Source organism: Ochotona princeps, chromosome 24 (genome assembly GCF_030435755.1).
Source record: "Ochotona princeps isolate mOchPri1 chromosome 24, mOchPri1.hap1, whole genome shotgun sequence".
Classification (NCBI taxonomy): Eukaryota; Metazoa; Chordata; class Mammalia; order Lagomorpha; family Ochotonidae; genus Ochotona; species Ochotona princeps.
In genome coordinates, this window is record NC_080855.1 from 16,670,380 (window position 1) to 16,695,477 (window position 25,098).

General features: G+C 47.7%; 1 protein-coding gene across 1 annotated transcript; it reads right to left on the reverse strand.

The window, feature by feature from the left end:
* Positions 1-554: 554 nt before the first annotated feature.
* Positions 555-23,910, reverse strand: LOC101533894 (acyl-coenzyme A synthetase ACSM1, mitochondrial-like). Its single transcript, XM_004586778.3, has 13 exons — positions 23,700-23,910; positions 19,079-19,289; positions 15,929-16,136; positions 14,673-14,813; positions 12,546-12,705; positions 9,246-9,325; positions 7,153-7,276; positions 6,049-6,129; positions 5,486-5,587; positions 4,921-5,048; positions 2,798-2,897; positions 1,763-1,882; positions 555-728 (listed from the first exon to the last, which is right to left on the reverse strand). The coding sequence occupies exons 1-13, from the start codon at positions 23,889-23,891 to the stop codon at positions 642-644; spliced, it is 1,734 nt and encodes a 577-aa protein (XP_004586835.2). The 5' UTR covers positions 23,892-23,910; the 3' UTR covers positions 555-641.
* Positions 23,911-25,098: the final 1,188 nt, after the last annotated feature.

Here is a 25,098-nt window from a genome sequence, read left to right on the forward strand (position 1 = left end):
GAGGTTCTGCCCTGTGGGGCTGTGTGTGTACCTGTGTGTAGCCCTGCTGTGTGCGTCTCTGTGTGGGCCTGCATATGTCTGTCCATGAACCATACAGGCGAGTGCTTAGGTGAGGCTGCCTGTGTCTGCACGCCCACACCCCTCACAGCTTGTGGCGTCTATGATTCCTCTTGAATGTGACCTCTGTGTGCCTGACAGTGACCACCAGGGTGGGGAAGGAGGGAGGGCAGATTCTTCCCCTTCTGCAGGGCATGGGCTCAGGCCAGCAGGGATGCGTGCTTAGGGCCACCTAGAATGTCCTTCCTGGGTCTCTGTATTCTGGTTGTTGAATGGGTGCTCAGGGCTGTGGAGGCATGGGGTGAGTACAGGACTGGGGGGTTCTGGAAGGTGTTTGGCACAGACCCATTCACAGAACAAGGGTGTCACACAGGTGCTGGTGATGTCAATGACTGTATTTTATGATCCGCAGCTCCGGCTCCTGCACCCATGTGGGCTGTCCAAACCCAAAAGAGCAAAAATTCTTGGCAGTCCTGACGTGCCATTCAACCCCTCATCTTCATCCCGACCACATGGGGGACACTGAGGCAGCCAGGGATGGGTCCGAGGTCACACGGTGTGGGTGGGTTCCGGCTCTGTCCCCATCACAGCTGACCATACTCCTGTTTGCGAAGAGTGTCCCTCTTAATCTTGCCAGTGATGGTTTTGGGCAGCTCTGGGACGAACTCTACCTGGTGGAGAGAAAGGGAATCGCACTCAGTCCTGCCCTTGTCCCACCCGCTCCTTCCTGCAGCTCAACTTCTGCGCAGGTGGCGGGCTGGATGCTGCCATGTGACTTGTTTTGATCAATGAAGTATGGGTGCAGGTGAACCGGGTCACCGGCAGGCAGTAGAGTTGGGGCCACTGCACCGGCCTCCCTTTCCTCCATCCAGTACCCAGCAGGCAGGTTTTATTCGGCCACTGTCCCTGTATTCTGTTCCGGGATGAGCAGACATGACACGCACAGGTTTCAGGAGAGCCATGGGGGCATACGGCCTGCGCAAGAGAGACCTTACCTGGTCGCAGGCTGAGTGCCACCCGCTGGAATCTGTAGCTCATCCAGTCTACACTCTTTGTGGCAGCCTCCCCCTCAAGGGAGAAGCACGAACTCTGTGGTCAGATGCGACGTGGTTGCAGTTCTAGCCCTGCCCTGTACTGCCTGATACCTTAGCAGGCAATTTGTTCTGCATCTTGGAGGCTCAGTTTTGTGAGTCTGTGAAATGGGCTGGCGGTGTGCTGGCTCAGGTTGTAGAGAGAGTTATAGGAGAGAATAATATGTGAAGGACGCAGCAAGAACTCAAGAAACAGGAGCCAGGTGGGTTTGTAATGTGCAGTAATCACACGCATTCAGACGAGGCCGTGCGTCGGACAAAAGCAGGAAACGCTAGTGGCAGACACGCTTCACGCTGTATTTTAAACCCGTAGGAGATACTACATACATTGCCTCATAGCCTGCTTTTTTTCTTTGTGTCTTATATTATTGAGATATTTGTGGATCACAAACAAAAATAAGTGCCACCATTTTAAATTACAGGATAACACTCTTGCTCTATAGTTAAGAATTTCTGTGGGGTGCACTCAGCATTTAAAATTTAGGTCTTTGGGCCTGGTGCGGTAGCCTAGTGGCTAAAGTCCTCACTTTCCCATGCCACATCTGAGGTGTGGAATGGCCAGACACCTGGACCCACTCCGGGACACCCGCGCCCGCGTGCCGACCCCTGCTCACCTTCCGTGGGTACTTATAGGGCGCCGTCACGGCCTTCACGTGTTCCTGCAGCTGCTTGATGAGCTGCTGCTTGTCGTGGGACTGGAACTGTGGGTGCAGGACGATGAACGCCTTCACCACCTGCAGAACGGGGTCAGAGGCACGCGGTGAGTGCCGGCCTACCACGGACAGTGTCAATGGTGGCTGAGCGAGTGGAGACTTGGTGTACGAGGCTAACAGTGCACAGCACTAAGGTTCAAACCCCGGGACTGCCAATTCCCATTCCATACCCCGGGGAAATGAGTGGACTTCTCTGGGCCTCATTTCCTTTCCTAGGAAATAGGGGAAGAATATTCCTTCCCCATAGGGTTAAAGAATCCATGAGATGACATTAACAAATGGGGCTGGCGCGGCGGTGTAGTAAGTTAAGCTTCTGCCTGCAGCACTGGCATCCAGGCTGCCCGACTTCAGACCCAGCTCCTTGCCAGGGTGCTTGGGAGAGCAGTGGAGGATGGCTCAAGCGCTTGGGCACCTGAATCCATGCGGGACACCCAGAGGCAGCTCCCGGCTCAGCTCCGGCCTTCCAAATGCATACATACATACAAAACATCTGGCCTGATTTATTATTATTCCCATCATCATCACATTTATTACTATTAAGCCTACAGTTCTGTGTCTGGACTCAGTGAGCTGTTAATAACCATTGGCCGTTCATTACTCGGACTTTGATGGTCATGTTCCCGGAAGCTGTCCAGGCACTACTTGTTGAATCTTGGAGCCATATGGCCCACAGTCCAGGCTTCATTCCTAATAGCTGTGTGATGCCGACAAAGTTAATTCACCTCTTTAAGACACTGTTGCCTCAGCTGTAAAAATAGAACAGCAGCCCTGGAGTCATTAGGTAAAGGGTGAATGACCCTCAGCAACAGACAGGCCCACAGCGCCCTCTGGTGACCGCATGGCGCAAGTGCGACGTCCAGGGTAGACGAGGTTTCCTTTGCCACTTGCCTTTCCAGGGACCCCAAGCCAATCTGACACCATCCGTGTCCTCCTTACCTCCCCTCGAGCCGGGTCCGGGCTGCTCACCACGGCAGACTCCGCTACGGCTGGGTGCTCCGCCAGGGCGTTCTCCACCTCGGACGGCCCGATGCGGTACCTGCAGGACCCATTGTTCTTGGGGCAGATGCCAGGATAGGGTAGTCTCCGGTTTGGGAGACGCCCATCTCCGCGGGGCACAGAAGCCTGTGCCACGGGTCCCATACCCACTAGATGCCTGGGCTCTCTGGGCTGGCAGTGGCCTCCTTGGGATCCTCCCCTGCTCCCCGCCAGGGCTTCTGGACTCACTGCCCTGGGCAGGGAAGGGGCAGAAGGCAGCTTTGTCCCCTGAATCTTGGGTGCTTGGCCCCAGCAGCTTCCCCTTGCCTCTGCACTTGACCCCTTGAAAGCCTCAAGCTGTTCCCGACATCCATGCAAATCGTGCATCCTGGTCCTCATTCCATGTCTTATTATTATTACTTTTTTTGGGTGGCTTTTGTTGTGGAGTACAAAATGGGATGTTTAGATATCCACACCCACAGTGCAGTGGTTACCGCAGCCAGGCAAAAAGGCATGCTCTTCATCTGACACCGCGTCAGCAGAGGCGTGTGTGTGCGCACGCTAACACTTCCTAAAAGCCACTCTTGGCCACTTGATTCAGTATATGGCGCACATCCAGGCATCAGCATGCTTTGGTAACTGGCAAGTCGACAGGAGGAGTAGGTGCCCTGTTGTGTGTGCAGCAGGGTGAGTGTGCTGAGCAGTGATGGGTTGCGGGCCAGCACTGTGGCCTTCAGCCACTGCCCGCCATGCCAGCTTCCCATGTGGGTTCATGTCCCAGCTGGTCCTCTTCCGATCTACTCCCTGCCAATGAGCTTGGGGATGCTGCGGAGGATGGCCCAAGTCCCTGGGCTACCTTGTACCCGGGGGGAGACCCAGAGGAAGCTCCTGGCTCCTGACCTCACTTGGCACAGCCCTAGTCGTTGCAGCCATGTGGGGAATGGACCAGCAGATGGCGCATCTCTCTCTTTCTGTCTCTCTCCCTTGCCTTTCAAATAAGTAAAAAAACTACAAAAATTCCATGCTAATCTACTGTCCATCTCTAAATGGCTAGAGTGTCTGAATGTGTTTGAATGCTCTCCCTACCAAGAGGTGAGAAAAGTGTGACATGATGCCCGACTCCATCAGTTTGAACACAAGCATCCAGCGATCTCATACAGATGTTCAATGATCGTGTGTCAGTTTTTAAAAAGAAATGAAGGCACCCTTGACAGGACTGAAATATTCAAGAGAAGTTGTTACTGCTGCGTCCTATGTCTTCATTTTTCGACCCTGCGTAGGGCGTTAGGGACCAGAGTCCCTAGAGCGAATGAATGACTGTAAGTGTGGACTCCACCTTGGGCTTTTGAGAAAATCTCGTTTCTGGTTGGAGCCAGCACGATGGCTCAATTGGCTAAACCTCTGTGATGCAGTGCTGGCATCCCATATGGACACGGGTTCTAATCCCGGCTGCTCTACTTCCCACCCAGCTCCCTGCTTATGGCCTGCGAAAGCAGTGGAGAACGGCCTAGGTCCTCCATGGGACCCATGTAGGAGACCTGGAAGAAGTTTCTGGCTGTTGGCTCCTGGCTTCAGAGTGGCTCAGCTTTGGTCGTTGTGGTCATTTGGGGAGTGAACCAGTGGGTGGAAGGTTTGCCTCTGCTCCCCACTCCTCCCCGCCTCTCTCTGTAACTCTTTCAAGTAATAAATACATAAACAATTTAAAAAGTTGGTCACTGGTCAGCCCTCCGTTTCCTGGTGTCCGACTGCATCTCCTTGTAGCAACACTCAGAGGTGGTATAAAGCAGAAGGGAGCCTGTCTCCTACTGTCCCCACAGGCTAGCAGTAGTAACAGTTAATGTAACATCCTGTAACACGTTAAAGGAGCCCAAACAGAAAACAGGGAGTGGGGCCAACTCTTTCCCCAAGGTCCTGCCGGCCCCCAACTCTCCTCCGCTTTGAACGGTCCTGAACTTGAGTGCGGTGGATTGAGGTGGGCACAGCACTTGGTGGACGCCCGGATGTCCGCCATCAGGGTACCGTGGCCTGGGCCAGGGGGGCCTGGGAGGACCCCCGCAGGCCGCCCAGGCCGCCCGCCCACCTACCCGGAGGCGTTGATGACGTCATCGTCCCGGCCCAGGAACCAGAAGTAACCCTCCTCGTCCATCTTGGCTCTGTCCCCGGTGTTGTAGAAGTCCCCGCATTCCACTTTGGCTGTTTTCTCCGGGTTGTTCTGCAGAGAGAGCAGCGCCCCCGTGCGGCGGGCGGTGAAGTTAGCAAGGATGAGCACGGGAATGCCCCTTGCTCCTCCAAGGGCTGGGCAGTTTTTCTCTAAAGACTTATGTAACAGGAAACTGACTCCCAGAGAGACACTGCTTGCAGAAACCCAGCTACTCAGGGAGGGACAGGTCTTTGATTTGAGTTTTGCTCTGCAACCTGCTCAACAGCCTCTCAGCATACCCCCAGGGGGAAAAAAAGCTAAAAATATTGAATCGGTTCTCTTTTTGAATTCACTTCCAAGTGCTCTTGGTTTGGTGTCAACCTGCTTTTTAACAGCTCTGGGGATTCTAAGGCAGCCTCAGGCCTTCTGTGAGGACAGACCCAACCAGGATTCAGCTCGAGTTTTAGAGATTCGCGCGGCCAGCATGGGGACAGGTGGGGTGCTCTCACCTCGTAACAGACAAAGACGCCCGCAGGCCTGAAGGGCTTTATTCTGACACCGATACTCCCTTCAGTGTTGGGCGGCAGGATGTTGCCATTGTCGTCGATGATCTGGAGTGAGAAACGGGCATGTATCACCTTACTCCAGCTCTCTTGTTCCACCCACGCGTGGTCGGGCGCCACTGGGGGTTGTGATGGAGGAACCAAGTTTTTTTGAAATTGGCAAATGTGAGTCCTAAGTCATGGGCGTGAAGACATCATTGAGAAGTCTTCAAGCTGTATAGAAAACACCGAGGGGGCAACGCTGAAGGCACCAGGGAGACCAGCCAGTGCCACCCTCAGGGGGTACATGCCTTTGCTGTGTGTCATACCCAGGGTTAGCTGAGTTAGTGCCCGTAATGCAGTTCCCAGATAAAGCCATGGGATGCAGAGGAAATCGCAGGGGAAACAGGGTGAGAAGTTGAGGGCTGCCTGGCACAGAGGAGCTGCCTGGCACAGCCACGTGGTGTCGCCCAAGGGTCCACTCCAGTTCAGCCATAGCTGTTTCCTCCTCAGTGCTTTTAGGACCAGACCTGGACGTCGAAGGGTGCGATGGCCTTCCCCATGGATCCTGCCTTGATCTTCATTCCCCGGGCCACAGCACAGCATAATCCCTGCTCAGAGAAGAAAGAGGATGAGGAGTTGGCCAAAGGCTCGGAATGACCACAGAGTAGCAGGCATCTTACACAGGCACTCCTGCTCACACATGCCAGCGATGCTGTGCGAAAGGCGCTGGTGAGGAAGCCAGAGAGCCTGGCTCGCAGGCTCAAGGTATGGACCGAACTCTTTTTGCTGGGAGTTCCTGCATCCATCTTGGGCTGTGCTTGTTAACAGCAGCAGGGTCCACAGTCTAGTGGGGCAAAGGCAGAGATGTAGTCAAGGGGTAAGCCCAGGGCTGGTGGGCAGGCACTGTTTGGCATGGAGTGTCCATTGTGTGCCATGCACATGGCAGGTGGCTAGGGGAAGGTCAGAATTGCATTGAGCAGGCACTTCGTGGAGGCTGTGGTGTAGTGATGGGAGCTGAGCCCAGTTCCTTCTCAGCGCTGTGTAGAGATTGCTCTGATCATCCCTGCACTGCTAGCACGCCCCACCTTTGTCTTCCTGATGCACCTTACGCTTCTACAGTTCTCTCAAATATCATCCCTTCTACAGTCACACCGAACAGGCTTTGCAGCTACACTACCCACTGTGTGCCAATGAATTGTCCTTGATTTTCACCTTCCTCTAAAGGGGATTGCTATGACATTTAACTTCCCAAGTGCTTAAAGGGTGCGAAGGACTCTTCTCAGAGTGCAAAGTACACACTCAGTGTTTAATGAATGACCACTGGTTGCTACTACTTAGGTCTCAAGAAAAGTGATTTCGATGACTCTTTTTTTGTAGTACGTTTCCCACAAGATGGCCAAAGCCCTTAAACTTGTATTTAAGCTTTTTTTTTTTCCCAAGAGTTTTCAGCAAGTTCATCAGGTGCAAATTGAATTAGGGCAGATTGGCTCGGGCCTCTGGGACATGCCACTGGCTCCAAGCAATACTGCACACCCAGTGAAGCTATGGCACACTGGTATGACCCAGCACATCTGCGGGGCTTGGTGGTTGAGCCAAGTCTGCCCCAGCCCAGAAGGAAGCTGTCCACTTACTATTTCTGACTGGCCGTAGATCTCATGAATTGGGATGCCCGTCTGTTTCGTCCACTTTTCCTGCTCCTCTGGCAGCAGGGACTCCCCGCCAGCAGAGCAGTGCCTCAGCGTGGGGAACCTGAGACTTCGGGGGAAAGACAGCATGTCAGGCTCTGGGTGCTGTGCTCAGGGTGCGGGCTGTGCAGAGCTCATGGCCTTGGGGTTGGGAAGTGGATCCTTCTACTTCCTCTTTCTTACTGGCCTTGCTGGTCATTCCACAGAAGGTCATGGCCAAGTGGATGGGATTTACTGCCTGTCTGTCCCCTGCTCAATCTCCTGGTAGGGGATGGGTGAAACTATTGGGTTAAATCAGGGAAACTTGGATTAAATTTAGATGTTGATGTAACAAGAGGGAGAAAAACATGTGCTTGTCTGTAGTTAAGAGGAATATTTTTATAAACTCTATGGGGGCTAGGGACAAGACCCCAAGAGGCATGCTAGGGTGACGTACTTCAGTGTGGGACTGGATTAGGTTAATTGAGGAGTTTTTGTGTTTTTAGAGGAGACTGAAAAATAGGGGGTTAGAAATAAATTGCTTGAGGTGTCAGGGCATATTGGGTTGAGGGTAGTAAAAGATCAAGGTACGGGAAACATTCTTGACAGCATGGATTTCAGAAGATAGAAAAATCTAGTTGGTGCTGGATGCGCCATGTGAAATAAACCAAATTCTCTGTTTTCCCTGTGGTGTTACCTTAACTACTAATAGGAATAAATACCCCAAATAACAATTGGATGCCTTGAAGAAGATGGGGGGCGGAGGGACTGAGGTCCAGGAGATGGCTGAATCCAGAGGTTTCAGAGCTGAGTCCAGCCAAGTTGTAGGAGATGCAAGAGAAAGCAAACATCTGGCCCAGATTTCCACTCTCAGCTCTCCTGGCACACACAGACGTCAAGAGAGGCAGACAGGAGGGTGAGTCCCATCAGGGTTGTCTTCCTCACTCTTCTCGTCCAAGGTACACAAAGCGGGGAGAGTGTTAGATGGACCCATTAGTTCTGCCTTGGTGAGATCGCCACTGGGTTTGGGCCAAGGCCATCACCATGGGAGGGACCTTGCAGAAAGTGGCTGTAAGGTGAGCTTAGCAAAACACAGAAGCAGAAATGATAGAAGCTTCATGAAGAAGCTTTCAGTTCTGAGTCAGATGGCTTTACAAGGCTGGTCATTAGCTCTCTGTCATTTTCATTCCTATGTCCATAATTGTTGGCTCTGATTCTTTCAGTAGCCAATTCAATTTCAGAGATCTGTAAAAGATACATCAATGCTCATCAGGTCCAAAGGGCAGATTAGTTCAAAATTAACCCTCACACACAGAGAAGATGCAGAAATAAAAACTGCAGTAGGGCAAAAGATAATTACTCTGACAACAACAAAAGCTGGCAAGGACATGGGATGATGGAAATGCTAACCTTGTAGGAATATGAATTAGTTGAATACCTTAGGACACAGTGCAGTGCCACCTCACACTTTTTCACCTTAAATAAAACTGGAAGAGGCTGGCGCAGCGTCCACCTGCAGTGTTGGCATTAGCAGGACATAACTTGCCCAGACACATCTGCAATGTGGTTCCATCCATGAAGTGGAAGGGTATGTGCAATGCGGTGATTTGTTCAGGGCTATTTCCTTAGGAGGGAAACTAAGCAAGGAAGTGAGCGCCACAGAAATGAAGACGGCGATGTCCTTCGAGGGGCTGGAGAACGGGGGTGACCCCTGGGGTGCTGCCCAGGTCCTGGTGGTGCTGTGATTTAGTGGTGGGCACACAGAGTTTTCTTTTCAAACATTCTTTCATCTGGATACATTTATGTCTTCTTGCAGTTTTTTTTTGCATGTTTGTGATTTCTCAACCAAACCCATCTAAAAAGAGTAAACCTATATGTTTTTCTTAGGTTTCTGGGTTTTGCTTTTAACTCTGATTGCTAATGATCACTCTCAGTGCGCTCTCTGTCTCTCTCTCTCTCTCACACACACACACTCTCAAAGAACCCAAGAAGTTAGATCCTGTTGCATGAAACATTTCCCAGTCCTCTCAATGGTTGCCCTCACAGCCATGTTTACATACCTGGTAAATTTCTGCTGCAGAATCATTCGAAACACAGCTGGTGCAGCGATAATGTGGGTGATGGGGTATTTGGATAATGTCTGAAAATTGGGGAAACAAAGAATTTTATCTTTTACAGTTAAGATTAAAAATATGAGCCAGAGCCCGGCGTGGTGGCCTAGTGGCTAAAATCCACACCTTGCATCTACCGGGATCCCATATGGGTGCTGATTTGTATCCCGGCTGCTCCACTTCCCATCCAGCTCCCTGCTTGTGTCCTGGGAAAGCAGTCGAGGTTGGACCAAAGCCTTGGGACCCTGCACCCGCATGGGAGACCCATATGAGACTGCAGTCTCTTGGCTTTGAAATCAGCTCAGTTCTCGCTGTTGCAGCCACTTAGGGAGTGAATCAGTGCATGGAAGACCTTCCTCTCTGTCTCTCCTTTCTGTATATCTGACTTTCCAATAAAAATTAAGTAAATCTTTAAACAAAGCAACAGCCAGTTACTAATGTTTTTTTTTTAGGAGATTCTGTTTGTTAGTTCTTTCAATAGAAGTGTATCAAGCACGATGTGTCTGGTGCTGCCTGGGGAATGCAAAGGGATTGTGATGATGTTCCAGTTGTAACTCTCATGGGCAGGAGGGGTGAAGGCTAAGGCAAAAGTTTATGGAGGTCATAAAAGGTTTCTAGAAAGTTCTCTAAGGGAGAAATATTTCTTTTGGCTGGCTGACCTGGGTGCTGGATGGGTGAGTTGGCATTTGGTAGGGGTGTTAGCAAGTGGACATGGGGCTTGCTGGCAGAGAAATGGAAAAGCCCTTGTAGACAGAACGTTGAGCCAGAGACAAAGTCACCAAAAGTGGAGCACTTTATCTCCCTGGTTGAGTAACAGGATTTATTTAGATGTCAATTTAGGAAGGCTGAGGTTAGTTGAAGCTGGATAATTTGGGGTATAACATGTCTGGAATTCAGACTTTTTTTAGTTTGAAGTGGAGATATTCTGGTTGAGGGTGGAGATATTGGTAAGGAAGTGAGGAACAGTGAAGAATAAGTAAGACTTGGGTCTATTTGATCTGACTTCAAATGCTGCTAATTGTCTTTGCAATGCTCTTTCTCATCTGTGCAATGGGAATATTCATAGATTCTATGTCAAGCCCTGATGAAGTGCCCTGGGCGCTTTGGGGGAAATCTGCCTACATTCTTTCGTCCCTCTCTTCTTGGACACCATCAGCTTTCCATCTGTGGATTCTACGTTGGCAAAATCTCGCATTCACATTCTTTTTAGAAAGTTCGGTATGAATGTCACCCTCCAGTCCATTGCTCCCTTCTATAAGGGTGCCAGTACACATCATGCCACTCCATACCGGCCGCACTGCATATGCCAGCATCCAAGAGGTGGTCTCCATGGCTTGGTGAGCCACATGTGCGTTAGATTGGGCCACCCAGCAGCTAATGGGTCTGTCCTGGTCATCTGGAACTGAGCAACATCCATCGGGGGATGCTGTGGTGGTCCTGCTCTGTTCTGTGCATGTGAAGACTCAAACAGGAAGAAGGAAGCAGGTGCACAGAGGCAGAACTGCCTTGCCTCCTGAAGTCTTCCTGGTTCCTGTTCTAGCCTCTTGGCCAGCTCAGTTGCTTTCCTGCTCCAGAGCCATGAACTACCCACAACCCACTTCCTTACAGAGCTGACCCTTGACTTAGAGTTCGACGTAGGCTGCTAGGATGAAACAAATGCAAATTGCATTCAGTAGAAATTGTAAGCTGAGCAGTGAATGCTGCTGCTTCCCCCAGCCAGCCATATATAACCCTGTCTCTTGAGACTCCCAGGTCATGGGGCTGAACCACGTGTGTTCTGAGTTGCTCAGTGAGGATGTTCTGCAGAGCAGGTGTGTTCAGGATATTTTTGACTCACAACATTGTCAATGTACAGTGGGCTTCTCAGAACACCACCCCATTTGTCAGTCAAACAGCAGCCACATTCCTCTTTCCCTTAAGCCACTTTGCCAGAAGTTTCTGTTAGCAGAGCTGAAGGAACACCACCAAGGAGGCAAGCGTTAGAGATCATCTGTGTGCCGGGCTTGTTCTAGAGGTTGGCATGAGCTCTGGTTGTTATAATCATTTGGATGCCTCCAGCATCACATAGGGTGAGGATCGGGAAGCAGGCATTTCTTCACCAGATCTGCCAAGGAGGGCTTAGTTGATGACAGTGGGCAGAGAGGAAATGGGGTGGGATGTTTTGTTGGGTGAGTTTGAAGAGTAAATTCATCTCTTTTGAAGTTTGGTCCCTATCTCCCATCTTCATTCATGGGGGCTAAAATAATAATACAATACCATTTTTGGTATTAACATTTCACACAAGAAATGTATAGAAAAGAAAGCAAAGCAGTTAAACCTTCAAATGCTGGCAGTCTGTAGAAGATATATGTGTAGGATTAATATTAATATTTTAAAAATTATTCAAGCTTTCAGCTGAAGTACACTAAGGGGATAGTCCCCATAGTAAAGGGAAAACTAGGTCTGGACAAGTGTGCAGCTGCTGCTGTTCATGCAGCTTGGAGTGTCAGGTGCAGTCAGTAATGACTGGGTGAGAGAGAGGGACAGGTGCATTTCCGAGACGGAACCCAGAGTATGAGTAGAAATGCAATGAGGATAGCTCACGAAGAAATGACCACGGAAGGACTTTGGTGTCAATGGCCACCAATGGTCGATGGCACAAGAAGTCAAATAACAGAGATGCCCACCATGCATGGGCTGTGTCCTCTGGCCAGCTTCTGGGCTGAGCACTTGACATACTCCATTAATATTCCCAGAGATTCTATAGGGTGGCCTCATTTGACAGATAAGGAAACTGAGGCTCTGAGTGGTAAGCAATCGGCTAATTAATGTCAAAGGGGGAAGGTAAGTGTCTGTATCTGTCATATTCCAAAGGCCCATGTTTTAAAAATTTCAATATAATGAGTAACACAGAGACAGATACGTGCACACACACATTTCATACACACTTGCTACCTAGTTCCTGCAGAGCCAGGGGCCAGCAGGCTTGGGCTTGTTGTGGATGACTTAATTTCATACAGTCCCATTCTAGGCCCCTTGTCTACACAACCTGATCCACATATGGGCCGAATGAGCCCACCATAGCCATTTTCTTCTAGGTTAAGTTTTGACACATTGAATCCGATTCAGGGCTGGAGACTTGGAGAAGCCCAGAACCAGGGTTATCATGTGCTTATGGGGTTTCTCTGATTCCTATGAGTGACTCAGCTTGGTTCTGGAATGTGGGATTTCCTCTGCTGGTTTGCTATCCTGGGAGGTTGGGCTCCTTACCTCTACCACGACCTTGGTGTCAAACTGGGTCAGAAGATGGATGAAGATGGTAGACCCTGCTGTCCAGGGTTCCAGCAGGGAGCCCACAGTTGCCAGAATCCAGCCAGGATCTGATACACACCAGGAGATATCGGACGGCTTCAGCTGATGCACTGTCCTGCTAACTCCAAAATGCAGTGCCTCAGCTCTGTGATCATGGGGATGTGTGCTGCAGGATGCTGATTTTCATCAAGGGATCCCCTGCCTCCCCTCTCCCGACTCCTTGTCCACCCCAACCCAGGCCCCAGAAGGGTCCTGAACAATCATAGTTCTTGATCCTGTGCAGCTGAGCCTGGTCCTGCCACAGCAATCCTGAAGGACTTTGCTAGGCATGCTGGGACTAAGTCTGCTCTTTGGCTAAGCTTGAATTTTTGCCTGATCTAGTCCTGGGGTGTGTTGACAGGCAACTGGGGACAGTGAGCACCAACACAGCAGACAAAGAGCTGAGAGAGGGAGAAAGATGGTAAGATCATCTGAAGGGCAGGTCCTAGGCTGCTGCTCTGGTCATGAACTAAAATAAATTCCTGGGTTCACTGTTTGACTGGGAGAGGTTGGGCTAGGCTTTGTGTCAATTGTAAAAGAGAAGAAACAGAATGAGTGAGCTATTGAATATCTCCATCTTGGTAAGGAATCAGAAACAAACTCTAAGCCAAAGGGGAATTACTGGAAGGTGTTGGGGGGCTATTTTGCTTCTGAGGGACCTCTGTGTACATTACTCCTTGAGAAACCACGTCTCTGTCATGATCAGGCCGTGGCTGGGAGGGGCTTTTATATGGGGAGAGCTGTGTGCACGCCCTTGTGCCACCCATTTTAGGACTGTAGCACACCCACAGGAATCACCAGCTTTGGAGGCCTCTCTGGCCAACCTCTGCCTCAACTCCCTGCTGTACATCTCTTCCACAGCCCAATTCCCTCAGCTGCTCTCAGAACTTATTCTCTTCTAGGGCTGTTTGGTTTTCAGCAGATGTTGTCTCCATCTGTGGAACTGCCTAAGTCCTGCGGGTGGGAGTTGACCTTACCCTCACCCCCTTCTTTCTTCCCACTCCCAGCCCGACTACTCTGCTCATCTTCTCTCTTGGAATCTCAAGTGTGTTCACTGCCATCACCTCTGCCAGGTGGCACCTGTCTGGATCACTACCTTTTTTTTGTTCCTGAAGAATTAAGATTCTGGGCACAGTGATCATTTCAAAATGCAAAACCTGCCAGGTGTCTCCTCCTCTAAATGCTTTCCATGCCTTCCATGTTTCCTAATCAGATCCAAAGTCGTCCTGTCCTCCCTGGCTCTTCCCATGGGTCCTTGCCTCTGTAGCCTGCAGCTGTTTCCAAGTTTTTATTTTTATTTTTTGCAATTCTGTGAATGTTAATTTTTTTCTGTCTTTGTGCCTTGGCACACATGTTCCCACCTGCACAGAAAGCCTTGTCTCATCTCCATTCCTGCAGGGCTTTTGCCAAATTGTCAGTGCAAATACATGCTGCCCACAGGTGACCTTCTCTGCCCTCTTTCTGGTCAATGAATGAGAAAGTGGAATTTGGTTGTGTCTGAATATTCATCAGAGAGGAGGAGGGGGAGAAGTGGAGAGTGTCAGTTTAAAGTTGATTCAATGATTAAACCAAGACCTGAGCTGCAGCTTCTGTTATTTGTTCTAGAGGCAGTGGTTTGATGTAGCCTGGTTCCAAGGGTTTTCCTCCCTGACGTCTTACAATTGGGAAATAACAAGTGTGTTGTGCACATCAGAGGGGAGTAGAGGTGCCCTTTCAACTCAGGTTACATTGCTAGAACATTCTGTCTTTCCCAACTAAACAATGGAGCCACCATAGCGGCACAATGGCTTGTGGTCTATATGGCTTACAGCATGCCTGTCACCTTCACCCACAAATCCTCCACACCACCTGGAAAGGGGCATAGGCAGGACCCACAGGTGGCTTCTCGGTAGTTCTGAGACTCCCTCAGGAAACATTCCAGGTTCCCAGGTCTTGGCCCACAGAGGTCTGAACCCAAGGCAGAGGGTATCTCCTTGGAACTCCTTTCCCAACACACCCTCAGCCCACCCCCAGTGCCAGCCTCTTCAGTGGGGACCTCTCTCCTACCACATAGGGAGGTAAGAGCGTAAGGCCAATGAGTGGCTATGCTTTGCCATCTTGGGGAGGCCCGTGGTGCCGCTGGTGAAGAAGACGGTCATGGAGTCTGTGGTCTTGGACTTGATACAGGTGTGATCCGGGGATGCAGACCTGCAGAAGGGATTCGAACACAAGGAGGAAAGTCATATCTACTGTTTATCCATCCCCTGGGGAAGCCAGGAGGAAACAACACGAGGTGTGGAGTCAGGACATGGGAGTTTACAGTGGGAGGAAAGCCAAACTCTCCCAGGATTGGGTGTCACACTGATTTATATGGCATTTGGATAAGGGGACTGGCTCGGTTTTTCAATTGAAAAATGGGAAAATGCACTGGATTTCTCTCTCTCTCTCTCTCTCTCTCTCTCTCTCTCTCTCTCTCTCTTTTGAAAAAGAAATGAACCCTGAAGAAAGCAGTGGCGTTGGTGATCTGCTAAGCGATGGTGTCTTATTGAGTCTATGCCATTTTTCAAGAGTATTCTTGATTTTGAACTACTTTCATTGACTTGTCTGACTTCAGGAACTAGGGTGAGATATGACTTCACTGCAAATTTTGCCTGTTTTTGGTGGGAATGAAGAGTTTTAGAAATGAAAGTGTTCGTTGTGGTACACAAACCCAGCACAATCTCTCTCTTTCTGTGTGTCTGTGTGTTTGTGTTTGTGGCATGGTATGAGATGAGTCCCGAGGCCTACAGGATCAGGATTTGGGAGGTGGGAGTGATCTTCCCTGCCTCTGACACTTGCGTGATGTGCCTGGAAGGTGCCCCTGCAGGCACCAGCTCCCAGGAGAAGCATAGGGTTCATGCTCAAGGCTGCCTAGCAGCCATCACCAGCAAGTGAGTTTTTTCTAGAAGTCTAAAACTTCACCCTAAATTTTCATTTTTTCGTTTACCTCTTTAATTCTGATGTGAAAATAAGACTTTGGATTGCCAACCTATAAAGAGGATGCCACACAGCCCCCTCCTGACTTCATGCCTCTCCCAGCATGGTCATGGGGTACACTCTCATGAGAGGAGCATGGGTAGTCATCTTTATTTTATGGACAAAGCTGTTGAGGCCAAGCCTGGGATCTCACAGCAAAGCAGTGGCATAGAAGGAAGATTCTGGTCTCTGACCTGGTGAGCTTGTTACTGACAGTTGAGAAGTTGTTAGTCACCTAGACCTTGGGAGTGGGTGGCCTTCTCCCCTCTATCCCAAATATGGAGACTATATGTCAGACCGGAACTCACCGCATCAGTGACCGCAAGTTCAGCCACCCATCTCTGCTGTGGCTGGACACCAGGAGCTTGACTTTCAAAGCAGGACACTCGGCAGCCACCGAGTCCACCTCTGGGGCAAGGGCATCTATGGTCACGATGGCCTTGGCTTTTGACGATTGTAGTCGGTAGAGGATATCCTTGGCTTTCAGCTGGGTAGTCCCGGGCATGAAGACAATGCCTGAAGACAGAAGACAGCAGCATCAGCACCACCCAGGAGTCGGAATCATATTTGTATGGCAACATGATCACCAAGTGACTCCGATGCATGTTACAACCTGAAATCTCTGCCATGCCCTTTTCTACTCCAGGTTCATCCCCTGGTACAATTCTACACGGGGTCTGGGAACACAGATGGTTCTAAACTGTGTCCTTCACATCAGGATTGTGTTGCTGTCTGTGCACCCCACCTTGCCCTACTTCCCACCCTTTCCATCCCCTGATGTCATCTTCAGTCTCTCTTTTCCCCTTCATTCCAAATCCAAACCTGTCCTTGCAACTGTCTTCCTTTTCCTTCCATCCTTGTTTTCAACAATCAGTTCAAGCCGTTCATCCTCTACTAGACACCCTTTTCTGAATCTTCCCAACACCCGCTTTCCACACGATCTGTGCACTGGCCAAAAGCACTGATATTCTCTCTGCCTAGTCCTTCTCTGCATAAACACCCTTACCTTCTCTCCAGGAAAACGCAGCACTGCCCTCTTGGCACTGAAGGTGCCTCCCACACTTCGTCTTCTCTTCCATAGCTCTGCTCTCTCTTTCAAACTGGCCCTTCTTCACGTGGCTGCTCAGCACTCTTCCTCTGCTTCAAATCTTCCCACATGTGGAATGCCCCTCCCTTGTTTCTAATCCTCTTCCATTCTACCTATCCCTTTGGGCTTGGTCCACGTCTCGGGAGCCTTGTAGAGCATCTGTTAGCTCTATGGAGGACATGGTTTTTCTTCCCTGTATTCTTGTTGCCATTGCTGTTAATTCTGGATTCCCCATGGCCCTTTCAGAATGGATCAACTATTTGTGATGGAAGAGAAGAGGAGGTAGAAAACAGATAAACAAGATCATGATAGCATTATAGAGCATGCATGGTAGAATGAGAGAGGTGATTCAAAAAGGAATCCATGAGTCCTGAACTAACTCTAAATTACACAGGTGAGGAGATCACTGTAGAGGAATTCAAATCATCACTATAGAGGGAGTGATAGAAATAGAAAGCTCCCACTAAGAATCCTGAGAGTAATATTTAACACAGTCAAGGAATTATCAATAGATGTTCAAGCTGTAGTGTGAGAGACTGTCAGAGTAAGGGATATGCTTCCAGTTGCCTAGGGAGCACATCACAGATTACTTGTTGGTTACCAAAGAAGAGGTGCCTTTGCAAAGGAGAAACCTGGCAGACGCCAGCTCACTCCAGTGATGACACAGCGTCATCAATCATGGGAGAAGCCAACTTCATCTGCATCTGATGTGATGCACTGGACTGATACAACACTGCCCTTCGCTTCCCCAGCTCAGAGCACTTAACTTGATCATAATTAGTGATGATTACAGAATCAGTCACTGCAAAAATCGAGGTACATTCTGTGAAACAACTAGTGTGGGCCTTTCAAAATGTAATTGTCCAGGTGGACCTTGTGGCACAGTCAGGTGAAGCTAATGCTGAGGATGTATACAACCCACACTGGTGTGATTGGAAGCAACTCTTGCTTCTGTTTTCCATACTGCTCCTTGCTAATGCCCACCCTGGAAGGCAGTGGAGGATGACCCAAGTGCTTGGACCCTGCAATCCATGTGGGAGTCCTGGGTGGAATCTCTACCTCCATGCATCAGTCTGAATCAACCCTGGGCATTGCAGGTATTTGGAGAGTAAACCATTGGTTGGAACATTTTTCTCTGTCAATTCCTCTTTCTCTGCCTTTCAAATAAATAAAAGCATAAGAAAAGGCATTTCCATGCAGAAAAATGCTGAGGAATAATTCGAAATTAAAGGAGCCCAAGAATACATCACACCAAAATGCATGCAAGATTCTTGATGATTGAATTTAAAAGGGCATAATGGGCAATCACAGATGTTGTCAGGGCAGTTGAGGGATTGTTCCTGCCAACGTGAGTCAGGTAACTGTGGGGTATCAGTGTTAGTTTTCTTGTGTGGTAACTAGTGGAGATCATGCAAAAAGACCCCGTGCAGCTTACGTGGTGCACGCTCCTGTGCTTACGTGTGTTAGATTACTGCAGGCGTCACAATGTCTACAAGCAATCCTTTTAAAATTATTTTACTTATTTATTTTAATGCAAATCACTATACCTAATACCAAGGTTGAGAATACACCAGGTCTGGGGTGAAGTTTGTGTTTTTTCTAATTTGGTATTGAATTTGAAATGCATATTTTTATAGAGAGAGAAGGAGAGAGAGAGAGAGAGACAGAGAGAGAGAGATTGATTCTTCCATCCACTTATTCACTCCCCAAATGGCTGCAATGGTCAGAGCTGAGCTGATCTGAAGCCAAGAGACAGGAGTTTCTTTCTGGTCTCCCACATGGGTGCAGGGACCCAAGCACATGGGTCATCCTTTGCTGCTGTTTTCTCAGGCCATAAACAAGAAATTAGATTGGAAATGGAGCAACTGAGACATGAACAGGTGCCCATATGAGATGTTGGCATTGCAGACAGAGGATTAGCTTGGTACACCATCATGCTAGCCCTCATCCACAAGTAATTCTTAAATGACCCAGAGAGAAAGAGAGAGGGTAGGAGGGGAGAAGGATGATGAAGCGGGGGGGGGGGGGGAGAGAGAGAGAGAGAGAGAGAGAGAATGAAACACATGAACAACTGATTGATCTTTCAAAAGATTATCTGAGACATTGCTTGCATGAGAGCAAGAATGAGAATGAAAGAGTGAGAGAGGACATGCGTCATTGTGCTGGAGTATGTATGTGAGCATGAGGGAGGGAATAGGATGTGAGTGCAAAGGTTGCAGGGGGAATAAAAAATCTTTCTCTCCAGTTGGCCTGTGGATCCCCAGAGGGCAGAGAGCCCTGCTCTGAGGCCCCAGCACTGGAGCCAAGGTGAGTGCCTTGTAGCTGGGTCTGACCTGGGCTGGGTCCACTGGGGCTCCCTTGTGTCACTGACCTGCTCGTATGCAGCCTACAGCCACCAGGTACCACTCCGGCACCCGAGGTAGAATCAAGGCCAGGAAATCTCCCTTGCGCAGGCCACAGGTCTGAGTGAAGACGTTGGCTACCTGGCGGGTTAAGCTGGTGACTTCTGTGAAGCTCCACTTCACCTCGTCTCCTTTGCCATTCACCCACCACAGGGCCGGGTTTCCATCTCTCTTACCCTCCTAGGCAAGATCATACACCACATGTTATTCCCTGCTTCAAAGGAAAAGCATGCTTATTTGGCCAACCCACTCCCTGACATTGTTCGTCTAGAGTGAGCATAATCCAAGGACTGAAATCCTATTTCAAGGCATTTACAGAGCAAGACAAGTTGGGAAGTGGGGGTGCAGGGGCGAGACCCAGCCTATGTCCTTTGGTCTGCTGTAGCCACTCACTTCCAGCCACAGAAGATGGTGGGTGGCCTCCTACTGAAGACTGAAAGCTTCATTCCATGTGTCTGTGGCCCATAGGGACACTGGGTTTCCCTCTGTGCCTCAGTTTTCTCATCTGTGAAATAGGAACAGTAATACCACCTAGCAGGTAGTAAAGATAAAGTAAGTTGTTTAATGAATAAAACACATTGAACAGCACCTGGCACAAACTAGGTGCTCAATAAAGATTGTAAATATTTGGGAAAATCTGAAAAAGATCAAAGTAGTTTTAGAGGTCGGGACCACAGGAGAGCAGACTTGGAAGATGTGGGCTCCTTCCCTCCTGTAAACAGTGAGCAAGCAACAGTGGATTAAAATTGCTTCCTGGAAGTTCTAGAAACCAAGCAGGCATCTGTAGCAATTAAGCAAATGCCAACAAGAAAATGTCACGAGCAAAACTGTAGGAAAATGGTGATTTCTCCTTGTTTCCTTGCTTTTTCTGAGCCCATCATGATGCAGGGCTTGCAGTCCAGAAAGAAGAAAAAGAACAGAATATGTTTGCAGCATTCTGGCTTGTCCGGGGGCTGTCCAAGGAGCTGATATCTGTCTTGCCTGGCTGGGGCGTCAGATGGGAACGGTGGCATGGCCGGAGCATCATGTCTGAGGTCTCTGAAAGCAGCAGGAGATGGTCTGGGTGGGTCTGTGTATGCCTGGGTGGGAATGGAGAGGGGTGACAGGGCTTGAGAAGACCCTGTCTTCAGGCTGGGCAGATGGGTGCAGATCTGCCCTCTGCCTGGAGCCACTCTTCAAGCCTGGGACTTGCTGCTGCTTTCTCCGATGCCACCGCTCAACCAAAGGCCAGGAGGCATGAAAGAACAGGGAAACACGGTGCATCCACAGTACAAAGTAAGTGTCCAGAAAATCGATCCTGAGGAAACACAGGTTTCCTTATTAGACTCTGTGGATTTTTTATTAGACTGTGAGTGGATTTCTCAGCATAAACCTTGCAGGCAGAGTGATGGCATGTTTAAAGGGATGGATGTGAAACTCTTTCAGTTAACAATTCTGTAGCCAGTAAAACTGTTCTCCAGAGATGGAAGACATTAGCATAAGCCTAGATGAACAGAAGTTGAAGGCATTCATTATCGCAAGCACAGGAGTGCTGGGAGGAGTTCAGAAGGTGAAATTAAAAGTCTGAGTGAAAGAACAACTCAGATACGAATCTGACATTTCTCTTAGAAAAGCAGATACACGTGCAAATATAAACATCAGTATCATTGTGGTTTGTGATTACATTTCAAATAGTTTTTGTACTATTTTAACTATAAAGCGTAAAGATTCTCATCAATTTATACTAATTGGCACATATTACATAAAGAGGTAACTTGTGACATCAATGACATGAAGTGAAGAGTGGGGATTTTGCATGGCACTGAAGTTATTACTATTTAAAAATCTCTACAAATTCAGGATGCTATACAAAATCCTCATGTTGACCACGGAGAAAATATCTATCGATATGCACAAAAGGAAATGAAAGGAGAATAAAAATACAATATCAACCAAACACAAAGGAAGCAGCAAAAAAGGAAATGAAAAACAAAATTTATAAAGCATGGGGAAAAGAATTAGCAAAAGGCAACAGTCAATCTTCCCTTTAAGTAACCAGTCTAAATGCAAGTGGACTTAGCAATCAAAAGGCATAAACTGGTTGAAAGACAGAAAACCAGCACCCAACTATATTTGGTCCATAAAAATTAAGATGCTTAACGTGTGATAAAATGGGACAAAATCAGTTAAGGAAATGCTCAGAGTTGTTTTCACAGTGAAATGTTTATGTCATAATATTAATTTCAAAAACACAAACCGTATTTACATGGTAATTTGAATTTATAGAGTAGTATGCACTCGTTCAATACACATTTAATAAGTTCTACTTCGTTTTAGTCACTGAAATTAAAAGGATCAAGATAACCGCAAGCTCACACACAGATGATTTTAAATATTTAAGGCCAATGTTCATTTTGTTGTTTAAATCCGTTTTCTTATTTTCTTCACAATTTCCCTAATGAACATTTAATAAAAACCAGATTCAATATTTTTTTCATTCCTTAAAGTAAAAATGCATCCAGACTAAACATGCAGGCAACGCAAAAACTTTCCTGACATAAACAGACAAATTTCTTCAAATCCCTCATCTCATTTTTGTTTTTGTTTTCTGAAAGTGAACACTTTCAGATAATAAATCGTAGGGCATATTTTTCTTCTGGCACTTTTTCCTCACCTGATTGGAGCAAAGCTGTGTCTCATCTGAGACAGGATCAATCTATTTTCGTATACATAGTAAATGCATCCTGAAGTATAAAATTGTTATGAAAAAATTCTTGCCCAATAGTTAAAAGACATTAATTATCAGCTGTGTACTGCTTACATAAGATGAGCAGAATATGCAATCATCCTATGGGAGGTTGTAAAATGACGGGAGAAACAGGGTGTGTGAAGGTAGGAGACTGCTGTTGCTCAGAAACCAGACATTATCTTTGATAAGCTCTTCTGACTTGAAGGAGATGTTTGAACCGTTGTGCTAAGGATAAGCAACTGCTGGTGAGGTATGGAGGCAAGGCTGCTCTCAAGATAAAACACAACCCTCAACTTCAGCTCAAGATTTGAAGTTTTACGCAGTGATGTTTGAAGCCAAGGAAGCTTGAGAAACAGCTTTGAAAGAGAAAACGCGGAGTAATTAACTCAGCTATGAAAAGGAATGAGCAGCTAGCAGGCGAAGCAGCATGGATGGATCTCCCGAACAGCGTGCCTAGGAGCAGCCACTGACACAGAGGGATTCTGCTTCTAGGCACACCACATGAGAGAACGCTGATTATGAGGGGCAGCAAACCGGCTCCAGGGTGAGAGCATGGGCAGCTGCTTGGGAAAGGCTAAAAAGAAGCAGAAACATTCCAAAAAACGTGCGCAGTTCATGCCGGGTGAAGTAACACTCAATATTATTGATTTAAGTAAATAAAAACCACAGAACTGCTTCTTGCTAATCTCTAAATAAAACACATTCCTTTTTTGAAGATGGGACATTTAACAGTTACTGAGGTGAATCGACAGTGAACTGATTATTAAGAGTTTATTGAGATTACTAAGAGTTGATTGTCTAGAAAGGAATTTGGCTTGGCATTAGGAAATGCAAATTCAGTTTTGATTTGAGATTCAGATTGGACAGTTTCTGCAAGATTATGTCTGAGCCTAATGGATGAATAGAAGTTAAGCCTTAATTCACACAGACAGGAAAATCCACCCAATAGTGATAAATCAATATAATCAGTGACATGACATAATTCACACTGTTACTATTATTTATATAATGTTGACCAAGCCCAAGAAATTATTGTTGCAGTTAATATGCATATTAAAAAAGGAGTGAGACAGTTGTGAATAATTTGGATGAAATGAAAAATTGCTTAAATAAACAATTTGTAAAAAAACTAGATGAACCATAAGTATTCATAATCTTGTTTCTACTGAAGAACTAAAATCCATTGTTAAAGATATTCCTATAGTTTAAACTCTTTATTTTAGATCTAAGATTTTTGGTATGTGTAGCACATGTTAAGACTTTGAGCTTTATTCAGAAAATAGTGACTATCTTTAAATTCTCTCTGGAAGTTCTGAGATATGTATTTAGTAAATATTTAATATTTATAGTAAATACTTAAATATATTTAGTAACTAGTACATATTTAGTAAGTGCTTGTTGAATTAGTGATTTAGCAGAAAAGGATGAGGAATGATTAAAGATTTTCACAATGAAACTGAACCTAAATGTCAGGCTTTGGAGAAAGTCAACGATGACTTTTTAAAAATTTGACAATGATCAAGCATTTTTGGATGTCAATTATGGTTTATAAAGAAAACAATCAAAATATAAACCATACAAGCGATGCTATTCCTTTTGTAGATTGTCATTCATTCAGAATAGACGTGCGCCTGATAGGCCTGCCAAATGATTGACACTTGTATAGTTCGATATGTCAAACTGTGAGATATGATCCAGGAGCCTGTTTCCATAGATGAACTAATTGATTGATTCCTGACTATAACTAAATTTACCAAGGGAGAACATTTCCCTGGTCCTGGAACTAATCAGAAGCTGCCCTTCGCTGCCGGTGTGCCTAGCAGGAGCAAGAGAGATCGGCCCTCATCTCGACGACCCCTCACCTGCTCCATTTGAGCCCAGTAGTCGAGCACATCGCTTGCAAAGTTAAATTCCTCAGGCCTGTCGAAGTCGTTCCATTTTGGGACTCCAACTCCTGTGACCCGGCGGCAGTGCAGATGCCAAGGGGCAGCCTGGAAACCGCGGAAGGATTTTCGGATTCCTTGGAGAGCCCGCAACCTCATCAGCCACTGCATGGTGGGACTGCCGTCAGGAACCAGACTCAGAAGTCCCAGGTTACCTCCTGCATGGGGAAGAGGCAGTTCATAGGCTGGCTGTGCAGGTGGAACAACTGGGAAGGCACAACTTCCTGATTGAAGGAGGGATTCAGCCTCCCAGCGAAGGAGCCAAAGGGAGGATGTTCTACAGTGGGTGTCTAGCTAACCATGAGGTTGCAGCACATACCTGAGGCCTCTTCTCGTTCCACATCTTGGGGCTTCAGCCCAAAGCAGCAGCCATGTGACCATCTCCATTTCGCCATTTCTTACTATCCTTACCCTGGACATCTCTGTTCCTGTTAAATCCAGTCATATGGCTCCCACAGAAACTGCCTTCTTAATTTTTAAAAATTACTTAAGAAGGGGATAGAGAAAGAGAGAGAGGAGAGTACAAGCGAGAGCTCTCAGGCTCTGACTCATTCCCTTCATGTCTGTTATGGCTAGGCTGGGTCAGAACAGGAGGCAGGAACAAGGAATTCAATCTAGTTCTCCCTTATAAGAGGCAGGAACCCAAAGACCTGAGCAACTACCACTGCCTTGTGGAAATGTGCTAGCAGGAAGCTGGAGTCAGATGCAAGAGCTGGGCATAGAACTCAGGTATGCTTAAAGATAATGTCAAGTGTTGTCATCTTCCAATGAGCTCTGACTTGAACGTTCACTCCCTGTAGGGGGGTCTCAGGGGTCTCTGGCCAGTAGATCACCAAGCGAGCAGGCAGGGATGTGGTGGTGCACTTAGTAGTGAATCACCAAAGATAGGCCAGATGGATGTGTGCTTGTTTATTGGCAATTAAGCGCAAGCTTATATAGGGTGAGGCAGGGAAGACAAGTTTTGGGGTAGTAATAGTATTTCTATAGGGGATATATATATATATACACCCACACACACATACGTATTACATATCGCAGCCTAGCCAATCAGTCTAAAGATCATGTACATCACTGAGTGGTACTGTGTAGCCCATCCACATCCTGAAGTTGTTAATAACGAAATGGGTTTTTGGTAAGGGCAGGTGGGTGGAGGAGGTGACCCATTTATCAGAAAGTACCCAAATTACCAGAAAATATCCAATTACCAGAGAGGTAGATGGGGAGGGAGGTACCTGGAGGACTAGGGCCCCTTCCAACTGCTTAGGCTTCCAAGACAGGAGAGAGTCTCTAGGCATGTGCTGAAACAAGAGAGATCTCT

Bases quoted from the DNA above. Each gene is read 5' to 3' on its own strand.
- LOC101533894 (XM_004586778.3), bottom strand. From the start codon at position 23,891: ATGCAGTGGCTGATGAGGTTGCGGGCTCTCCAAGGAATCCGAAAATCC. The intron at 5,049-5,485 runs GTGAGAGCACCC...CTCTCTCTGCAG, and splicing joins GCGTCTTTGTCTGTTACGAG to AACAACCCGGAGAAAACAGC. The intron at 729-1,762 runs GTGAGCAGGGGT...TCTCTCCACCAG, and splicing joins CCTATAAGTACCCACGGAAG to GTAGAGTTCGTCCCAGAGCT.